We start from the raw sequence: 11052 nt of genomic DNA on the forward strand, positions 1-11052 counted from the left end.
ACCTCTCAGAAAGATGAGGTTGCATGGTCACATTCATGCTTTTTGCCAGTGTTCACTACTGCATTCAAAAGAGTCTCTGTTACTAGAAAAAGCCTTAATTCAGTTAGGTTCTCTGAGACAAACACTTCTATTGACTTCATGAGTGCAATCAGTAGGATTTAGCCCCTAAACATTACCCTTTCAGAGCCTGAACTGCAAACAGAATTTGTTAATTGCTCCTCTGAAACATATAACTGAATTTGTCTTTTGTTTTTACAAAGCCATTTAATCCATGCTTGGTATTTCTTTAACCTAACTGTACATAAACGATTCTATTTATCTTGCAGAAAATAGATGCTCAAGCTATTGAAGAATTCTATGGACTGACCTCTGATATATCAAAAAATTCAGAGTCTGGTTATATTTTATTCTATCAATCAAGAGAGTGACTTGGCAAACTGTGACAATTGCACACCACAATGCTGCACGCAAAGAAGGTGATGCCCCCCCTGAACCAACCTTTACAATGACCACATCTTGTATGGTTGAACAATGATAAGTCTGTCTCCTATTAAACAGTCCACGTGGTATTGACTATAACCATTCACTTTTGACATGCAGAACTTTATTTTGGCGAGGGGGGTTAGTTTGTTGTTTTTAAGACTGATTGAAAATTTAATTGCAGTCAGATTTTAGTGGAATTTATATGGACTAACATTTACAGATAATAAGATCTGGATGTCAACTGTTAAACCCAATCCAGCTAGAGTGGTATTTTATATGGAAGTGTTCATTGCATTTAGGGCAAAATTGTTTAAAGCTTTCTAAATGACTTTGGGGTGTTTTGATTTACAAAGCATTCCCTTAAATACACTCTGACATATACTTACCCAATTTAAGTGTATGAAAAAAAATCTGCTTCATAATGACTGGAATTGTGGTTGCATAGGGGATTTTTTTTATTTATTTTTTAACATGTTACTCTCCCCTGCAAAGATATTCTTCCAAAATCACTTAAGCTTTGGGTTTTTAAAAACTTTCAGTTTATAACTTCAGGCCTAACATTCACATAGAGGGAGTTAAATTGCAATGGAACAAAGTAATGCTGTATATCCAGTCAGTGTGCTAACCATGCGATAGTACAGCTAGGTGAGATTTCAGAACTTAGAGAGCACTGGATGACACATATGACACAGAGATAAGTAACATTTATAGAGACTGGTCTTATCTTTCTGTTGAAACAGTATAATAAAGTCCTTACTTGATTTAGTTTGCGGAGATACCAACACTGCGCACGTACAACATATCCACCAGGACTGAAATTACGCAGTCCTGCTAAATGTGTGTTGTTGGTATAATACATAAGACAGGGCTTGATCCTGTCTTTTCTGAATATCTGTAGGTCCCATGTACATTTCTCAAGAAGAAGTCCATTTCTTAGCAACGTAACAGCATATAACAACCATTAATTTACACACGCTGCCATGTATATGCCATTGCTAGTGTTTTAGCCATATGTGATAGCATTTGGATCACCACAATAGGGCTCTTGAGGGTCTGATTTTAAAAATATCAAAAGGCTTAGTGCAACTGTTTCTGATTTTTCTGGGTGAATTTGGCTGGCAGTAGTCATGCACTGGTTAATAAAACTGCTGAACACACATACTAGAATTTGGCAAAAAAAGAATGTAGAAGAAAGTGTCAACAGGGTATGAGGAAAGATGGAAAGCAGGATGAGGCAGTGGTAACACCGGGTTAGCTTGCTTGGTTTGACACTCCTTTATGCAATGCTTGAACCCCAGTAGCCAAATACCTATTCCAATGAAGTCAACAGCAAAGAAACTCCTGCTGTCTTCAAGGGGACTGAAAGTTGGTTCCAGTATTTACAAGGAAATTTTCTCATCTCACAAACTGTATTTCTGCTTGTTATACTTTATTCACTCTTGTTTGGTATTTATTAGTCAATGTTGCTTTTGGTACTTTTCTTTTAGAAGCCTGCCTACCACTTTATGGCAGACACTGTTTCAGAAAATGGCTTTAGAAGCAGAGCTAAATGTTATATTTTAGTTTTCTGTAGGAAAGAGAAAAACATTTTTCATTGTAATCTACTGTGAATGTGGAGTATCTTTTTGTTGAATAACAGTGAAAATGAAATACTAGCTTCTACTGTAACACCAGCTGAACAGCTGGATTTATCAATGGCCATTTTGTAAACAAAGGAAACATAGCACTTTACACTGAAGGAGAAACAAAAGTGGACTTTTCATATAACATTATATGTGGTTTATCATGTTATACCAATACAAGAAAACACGTAGAATGTAACCTTAGAGTACTGAGGTAGGTGAGTAACAGTAGAGGTCTGCAGAGATCATTCACATGAATGAAGGTTGATATGCAGGCTAAAGACAAGCATAATTGGGATGCAGTTGTTGTCCTTTTATTGATGATGGAATGAAATGTTCTGTCTGTAACACAAAAGACAGACATCATACAGGAGACCGGCTCTCGCTGAGGCCCAGGAGATTTTTCCACTGAAAAGCTAAACCTGCATATCCTTCTTTAATGGATGTATTTATGAGCATTCAGAATTGCCACATTAAAAGTATAATAATCACTTGCCTTTTATAACAGGAGTGTTTCCTGATTGTGAATGAAGACACTCCAGTTCAGCAGTCATCAGTATTGGTCCAAGAGTCTGTACTTTACAGTTTACTACAGAAAATTCACAGGGCATTCTTCAGTTTTAAAGCAAGCAACAAAAAATACATTCTTAATGTATCAATTGAATGTTTGAGGCTCGTGTTTGTATGTAAAGTATTTTTGCGTAAAAATAACTTTAAGATCAGTTCAATTTTAGGAAAAGTTTTTCATATTTGAATTAACTTATCTGAAAAATGATTTTTTAATGTTAATAAAAATGAAGTAATATATAAATGATCAAGTATAGGATACTAATCTTTGCTTTTCTCCAGCTGCAAGACAGCTCTAGGTTGTAAAACATACAGATAACTGTTGTACATTACTGCTTTTCATAAAGTGTGAAAACTGTGTTAAAAATGAATTGCCCAACTCTTCTGTTACAAATGAGAAGAGATGCGTAAGATTTATGAGAAAATATTGTACAGGTACTTATAGCAGGAGTTCGAGATCACATCACTGGTATCTCACCAGTCAGTGGTTTGACATCAACTCTGAAAATCGTGGAACATTCACTTTATGCTAATGCCAGCTAAAGTAAGGAGCATTTTCTTTTGATTCTAAATAAATAAATAAATAAATGTTCTTCAGTCAGGAGAAGTTCTATCTATGTCAAATTAAGCACATTTTGCAGGATTAGGATTGTCACAGGAACAATATTACGATGTAAAATATTTTAGTTGATTAAAAAAAAATGTAATCCTTTCTTAAGCTTATATATAGATTTCCAGTCTCTTATGAGAAAAAATGGTAAAATGTCTAGGACAATCAAAGTTTTTCAGTCAGCCTCTAGAACATAAAAATATAGCACAGGTGTCTATGAGTGTCCTGTACTTCCCTAAAATGACTGTTTTTATGGTTCTGAGTGTATTAGGCCTAATGACATCTGAAGTTCTCTACTTGTTTCATGTGTTGTTACCGAGAAGTTTATAAAACTTACTACCATGTTCTTGCTTTGAAAAAGAACACTTTTGTCCTGTGCTGTTTTTCAGGTAAACCCGATGAAGCACTGCAGTGCTGATGAATCAGTTATCTTAGAGGATGAGCTTAGACCTCAACTTCAATGTTCCGCAGAACAGGCTGTCAGGATTTTATGTAATTTCTATTTCTGGGACACAGCAGAGGGAGGCAGAGAGGGAGTGATGGAGGAACCATATCGGTGAAGCAGAACACCATGTTGCAATTAAGTCCCCAAATTGCTTCTGTCAATTCAATTTTAATAATTTACAGTTACCACAGAGCAGCAGATAACATCTTAAAGATCTTGTTCCTTTAGCAGTTGTAGTAAAGGAAATAAAGCAGTAGGTGTTTCCTTCACATTAGAATGAATAAAGGTATTAAAGACTTAAGCTGAAATTAAAATTCATGTTATGTGGTGGGTCCTAACGTGCTACCACACCTGTCTTTTATCTTCAGACATTACATTTAATTCTCCCATCTGTAACAACATCACCTACTTGGGACTGGAGCTGACAACTTGCAGCTGCCAGTGATTTGATGTCTCTCAGCAGCAGCCCCTTCTTGATTTATCACATTTTCGCTGCGTGTGGCTGGCAAGTTTGAGCAGTATCTTATAGCTAAATGTGTGCTAGTAATATTAAGAAGTTTTGGATTTATACCTGTTCCATGTTAGAACTTTTATCAAAGTCTGTTTTAATTTATTTCTCTTTTGTTTCTCTGTTAATGTATTTGTATAATAACTTACGTAGTTAATATTATTAGTTTTCTGTTTTAATTTTTACATACTTTAAGTTTTTAAATGTAACCAACCTAAGCACTTTAAGCATCAGTGTCAATCTTGTGAAATTCCAATCAGCTTAACGCTTTGCTGTTGTCTTTTTGCTTTTGCAACCTTCTGCTTGTGATGCAGCATCTCTAGTTACAACCCAATTTCCATTTCTATGTTTGTAGTCCTAGTTGGGCTGTAAATCTGGGAAGCACAAATTTGTTCATATGTATTTGTTCATATTGCTGTGGAAGGTGAGAGGGCAAACACACTGTAAACACTGCAAGGATGACAAGGATGCAGTATTTATAGTGTGTCTGTCCTCTCACCTTCTGTAGCAATATGTATGTGATGAATTGCACTTACACCTCAGATTTCACAGCATTTTTTGCACTCTATCTGCAAGACTACAGATAAAGAATGGAATGGCTGCAATACTTCCTTCTGTTACACAGTTATTAATGACCATAATTTAGAAAAGCTCCACTTCTCCCAAGAATATTCTCTTTTACCAAACACTTACCTGTCAATCAACTGATAATGCACATAGTGCTCTATTTGCCATTTTACCTGTGCTCTGTGCAATCTCAAACATGAGTAATCTTAAGAGCTGCATTTATTCTTGGCCTTCATGTGAGTACAAGCAAGGAGAGCAATCTTTCTGTATCTTCCTTCTCTCCACTTGGGCTCATATAAAGGAAAGAGGTAGGATACATGCTAGTAAAAAATAAAATAATAACACTCCATCTATCAAAGATGCTGAATATTTCTTGCAGAGCAGTGTTGATGGTAACTATATCAGAAAATCACTGACTTTGCTTTGTTAGTGCAAAACTAATTGCAAAAGGTTGTTGTTAATTTATTTTAGACATTGTACTCTCTTCGATCAATGAAAAGACCAGGACTTTTTCCTGTTGCTGCAGTTCTGTTGGTGAGGTGTTTCTTATCAATTTAACATGGCACTGAATATTTAAACAGCCCTTGGCAAGCCTCAAAGACACCCTTTTAATTTCTTTCCAGCTAATGTGCATTACTTTGGGGAGATTGCTTGAACCCATCCACAAGAATGATTTAGATTAGCATTTTTGCATACAAGGTCAAACAACACCTACCAGGTATGTGCCCACCTGATGGGACCAGCTGGGCTAAGCCCACACCTTTTTACACACTAATGATTCTTTACCCCCTAGGAGGTTTGCTTGCTGGCTTTGCCTGGAGGATTTAATATGAGGCTGCACATAGCTCCCTTTATTCACGCTCTCAGAGTTGCTATAATTCTTTAATAATTCTGCTTCACTGGGTTATCAGGGCTGGGACCATTGCACAATGTAAAATAAATTAACTTGTGTGTGCCATTTACAATGGGCAATTTAACAGCTTAATGCTTCCGATGAAGGCTGTTACAGGTGGCAACTTTGCTGTATGAAAGACTCTTAAAGAGTGATTTTTTTGTGTTAGCTTAGTAGTTTGTAGGAGGAGCTGGACGGCACACAGCATCTTAACTCTCAGCTTACCCAGATGAAGTCAGTGCTCCATCCCCTAGATAATCCTAACCCTTCTCCTACGGGTTCCAAAGTGGCAGAAACAAACCCTCTGTGAAGACACCCTGTAGTTCACCACAGCCTGCCACAGTAGATAATTAAGAAATATTTGCAGCCCTTCTCCCCACAACCTCAAACTCTCATTAGTAGGAATACATTCCTCAAAGAAGCTGTGCTCAAACATCAGCTTTCTATTATTCATGGTGTTCGTATCTGCAAGCATCCCATGACACTGTGTTCAGATACTGTATTATTTTCTAGTCCTTTTCTCAACTCTCATTCTAACCCTAAGCAACTTGAGGGCAGCTGTGTTACAGATTCAAGTGTTTATCGTGGAAAAAAATTCCAGCTTCAGTGACTTTCATTAAAGAGCACTAACAGGAGCTCTGTAACTTACCTGTGACTCTTCAGGAGTAAAGTCAGCATTATTGTATGAATATGAGTGTAGAGTAGTGGCGAAGAAGAGAAGAAAAAAAAAAAAAAAGAGGAGGAAATGTGGAAAGGGCTGTTTTGTCTGAGGCTTTGGATATGTATATCTGTTTGTAAATATGCAGTCCCTACCTACCTGGTCAAAAAGGTGCAATCATAGAAAAACTAATTAAGTATTTTGTGCTAGTTTTTTGAATGGAGTAAGAGGTAGTAAAACTATTAGGCATACATCTGGGGACACATAAAATACTGAATTTCTTGTAAAGGGTACAATATGCCGTGTGTGTGTACAGTTGAGTATCTGCTCTTTTTAATCATGTACATGTAATTAAACCCTGCGCTATCTGCAGAACTGTAAGATAAACCTCATGTTGGATATTAAGGTTGTAACATAAGAAAACATATTTTCTCCTGTTAACATGTTTATATTTTACATAAAATAAACTCCCTAAACTGATCTTGTTTCCATTCAGCTTGCCTTGAATTCAGCTGGAGCCAGACTAAGGCTGAACATTGATGTTAGGTGTTGCACAAAATGCTTCTGAGTGCAAGGTGCCTGTAAACTTACCGGTGGGGAGACTGTTGATGCTTGCTTGTTATTTCATGTAGTGGAGTGCTTCCGTTTTGCCACTGGGGCTAACTGCCTCTGAAGTGTGTCAAGGGAACGCGTTTTGCATGCAGGCCGTGAGTTGTCTTGGGGGACTATACACACAGCTGCGTGACCGAGCTGCACCTAGTTAAAAACACCGCTGACCTTGGCAATGTTACTGAGAACAAGTAAAACTGAACAGAATAAAAAGCAGCAGGAATTGAGCTACGTATTGCATCAGGGAACAGCAAGAACCCCAAGGCCTTTAGTCTGGGGTTTTGCTGTGGCTACTGGAGCAGGAAAGGGTCTGTCAGAGGACTGAAAGATTCCTGCAGTCTGCTCATTTTTCTGAAGTTAGTCATTAGCAAACACAATTTACTTTTTCAAAAGTGAGGAAAATAAAAGGCCGGAGTTTCTTGCCCTTGTCTAAACGGATTCCTGCTATTCCTTCAGAATCCTTTAGAGAACCAAAATCAAACATAGCTGTCAGACCGTATGCTGAATTTATAGGTAACATGCCATAAGATTTATGGCACATCAGACTATCAAAGGACTAGGTTCAAAAACACTTCACATCCTACAACACAGATTTCCTCCCAGATAAAAACCTTGAAGCTCTTTCACATTTATTCTTGGGTTATTAGAACATAAGCCTTAAACTAAAGGATGGGGAGACAAATTTAAAATACAGGAGATGACAGAAATAAATCTCAAATCTACAATTTAAAAACATTTTATAATGTACATATAAATAAGCCAATAAAAAAAAATCCAAGAACTATGTTCAAAATCACTCTATGTGGGCTCCAGAAGAATTGCTGTCATTTCAGAAATGCATTTTCCCAGGAGCTGTATGATGCTTACCTATGTCTCTGTCCCATCATTTTCAGCATGAGTTAATCATTTTTAGATTAGATTGGGTTGTGTCTTGTGTACCAGATAAATAGAGAAATGCTAAAAATATAATTCCATCTTGACTGAAAACTCAGTTACGGTAGGAGAAAATGATAAGTTTCCTCATTTCAATACACTCACCAGAATCAAAAAAAGCAAGTAATTGGGCATGACCAAATATACTACATGGAAGACCATGTTTCTGAAGATGATGATTTCCTTGAATATCTGTGTGCAATTAAAATAAATAAATAAGGAAGAAAAATGAAACAACCCTTTTCAAGATATAAATATATATATGGTAACAGAACATTTCAATCCTCAGTTCTGAAAAATGTCCCTCTTCACTTATTAATCTTATATCGAATAGCGAAGGATTACTCCATAGCCTTGTTGAAGTTCACTCCTCCTCACAGCATGACTCATTTGGCCACTGCTGTGACCAAAGAGCTTCAACCTTTCCTCAGTCTAAAGAGGTTGTAGCCATATAACCTTCTTAATGTCTCTGGGGAACTTGTGTGGTGGGGGCTGTGGGGCCAGAATCCCTGTGAACTGGGTCTTCCTGGATCCTTCCTCCTGGGGCACACCAGACCAGCGATGGCTTTCTCTGTTCCACCTGAGCATCTTCCATACACGTTTTACTCAAGTTTGACTTTCCAGCTACACATGGTGCACAAGTTTTTTTTAATTATTATTTCCAGTACAGAATTACTTTTCTTTAGATAGGAAAATGCATCAGCAGATCTAGAGAAAAAGATAAACAACAGTACTCCCCTGCTTGAGGTTGTTCATATGGTGGTATGTCATCTGAACCTGGGAAGGAATCCTTTGATGAATCAATTCAAGATCAACGCTATTTTTAAGGTATTTAAGGTATTTTAAGGAAGGTATTTAAGAGGCATGTGGATGTGGCACTAAGGGACATGTTTTAATGATGGGACTTGGTAGATCAGGTGGACTTGATGATCTTGAAGGTCTTCTCCAATCAAGATGATTCTATAGTCTATGATTACAGAATGATTATGTATAGTCATTATATATGATTATAATATCTATATATCGTTATGATTATATATAATCTATGATTATCCTTTAGATTGCATTTCACACACATATGGGGAAAAATATTCAGATCGTGCTCCAGAACAGCAAAGGTGTTGAAAAAGAAGATACAGTTTTCACCCAACAATGTGATAGAGACCAAATTCTACCATCAGTCTCATGAGTGTATCTTTGAAGAAACTCCAGACAGGTCTACAGTTTTATAGCAGCATTAGTAAAATAGGAACTAGAATAAAGTCTCTTCCAACTTCCTCACAATGTTGTTGGTGTGCAGAGCCGTGCTTCCTATGCAGCAGTAAGGGAGGGAGATGTGTGGAATACTAAGCTCTGGAGAACTACAAGTGGCATTGTCTCTGCTTTCTGAAAGCATGATTCAGGAACACAAACAGAATCTTACACTTCATTTAGTTGCTAATCATATAATTCTCATTGTCATTTATGAAGCTTTTTTTTTTTTTTTTTTTTTGGTCTTCAATATAATCTACCAGCCAACTTTTCAACACTTAATTTTTTGAATATTGTATACACTGGGGGATGTGTACCAAAATCCGTATCTACTTGAGATACCTACACCTTGCACTGAATCTGGGCACCCCTCAGCTAGATAACTTTAAATAGTAGGAGCATGTTCACCGGCTCCTCAGCAGGTGCCTTAATGACCTATTCACTCCTGGATGCAGTTCCAAGTGCAGGACTTCCAGTACGTGGCTCCAGTATAACCTGATCCATTGCAATCTCTGAAACAGCGTGGCTTGCCTGGAATGCGCTGGGGCAGCTGAAGTTACTCAGGAAGTTTGTCATGACAGCATTTTGCTTTCCAAGGAACGAATTAGTGCCCCAGTAATTGTAAATTATTACACGCTATCAGGAAACATTAGGGAAAGCAAGGATGATGCCATTTATTTGATTTATTTCTCTTTATCCTGGATATTTTACTTACATTTTCAGATCAACAGAAGTATTCTGAGGTAAGGTCACTGAAGTTTTGACTGTTTTAATTCCTGTAAGGTGAGTAGTTCAGGCAGAGCCTAGTGTTGGCTAAGACACCAGAACTGCATTCAGTGGCTCCTCAGAAGCTGCATTTGAGAACAACTCCCCCTAAGGTTAAGCAGAATTTTTCCCTGACCTTTAGAATGATGGGATCTTTAAATGCCCAAGCACAGGCTGCTAATTCTACTGTTAACATACATGGGATAGCATATATGGGGATGTTTTTCGGCCATACTACATCACTATGCTGCAACATAGTTTCAACATTGAATTAACCACACTTTTGCAATAACATACTAAAAGTAGTGTAAAAGTTACCTTTTTTTTTTTTTTTTCCATCGCCATCCAACTGCTAAAACCACTTGTAATGTTTTTACCCTTAGAGGACATTAACTGATCCTAAATAGTTTCCAGACATAGGGCCTTCAACTCTCCAGGGCTTCCCTCTTCAGAAGGAAAAAGCTCCTTGTCGAGTCTGAAGAGGAAAACGTACATTGTGACCAGACTAGAGGTTATGAGTGTTCTTCTCTACCTGACGGCCATGGTCTTCATCATCATTTTCAAGACCCTTCACATTCCCTCCAGTTTCCGGTATGATTCCCTGATCTTTCCCTCCATCTTCTAATTTATATTATGAAAATCATCTGCCAATAGGATTGGTTTTATGTGCTCTAAACCACAGGAAGATCTGTTCAACATTGTATTAAACTGTATTTTTGCCACAGCTCAGAGAAAGTGGTGCACGAAATCTAAAATCTCTATCGAATAGCAATGTTCCACATTCATACTAATCTAATGTTCCCAAATGCAGTTGCAAAGGATGAGGAAAGGACGTCAGTTTATCATAAAGCAAAGAGCACTGCAGAATACAGACTGTGCACAGGCATAAACACCCCCTGTGTAGCTGGTACCTTTAGTTGTCGTGCCACTTGTAGAGAAAATGTATCTAAAGGATGTGTTCCCTTCATACACAGCTTCTCTCTCTCTCACTCTTGTGCAATCACGCCCAGCCTCCAGACACCGAACCGAAAAAAGAAATGTTTCATTCACCGTGCTCCATCTACAGTTGGAATTTGTTTATCCAAAGGCATTTTATTCAACATTGTTGTAAAATGAAAATAAACCATATTCCCCAGGCAACA

At 37.5% G+C, this 11052-nt stretch overlaps 1 protein-coding gene across 6 annotated transcripts in view; it reads left to right on the top strand.

Annotated features, from left to right (window-relative positions):
• USP46 (ubiquitin specific peptidase 46) overlaps positions 1-6825 on the top strand; it is a 31323-nt gene extending 24498 nt beyond the window's left edge. For 2 of the 6 annotated variants that reach the window (XM_035551750.2, XM_035551774.2), the window contains 2 exons: positions 327-476; positions 3672-6788. In XM_035551750.2, coding sequence (XP_035407643.1) covers positions 327-428 — 102 coding nt within the window. In that variant the 3' untranslated portion in view covers positions 429-476; positions 3672-6788. Of the gene's footprint in view, positions 1-326 lie in introns of all 6 variants that reach the window. The other 4 variants (XR_004779477.2, XR_004779474.2, XM_050710468.1 and 1 more) reach the window with 4 other exon arrangements.
• Positions 6826-11052: the final 4227 nt, after the last annotated feature.

Source organism: Cygnus atratus, chromosome 4 (genome assembly GCF_013377495.2).
Source record: "Cygnus atratus isolate AKBS03 ecotype Queensland, Australia chromosome 4, CAtr_DNAZoo_HiC_assembly, whole genome shotgun sequence".
NCBI lineage: Eukaryota > Metazoa > Chordata > Aves > Anseriformes > Anatidae > Cygnus > Cygnus atratus.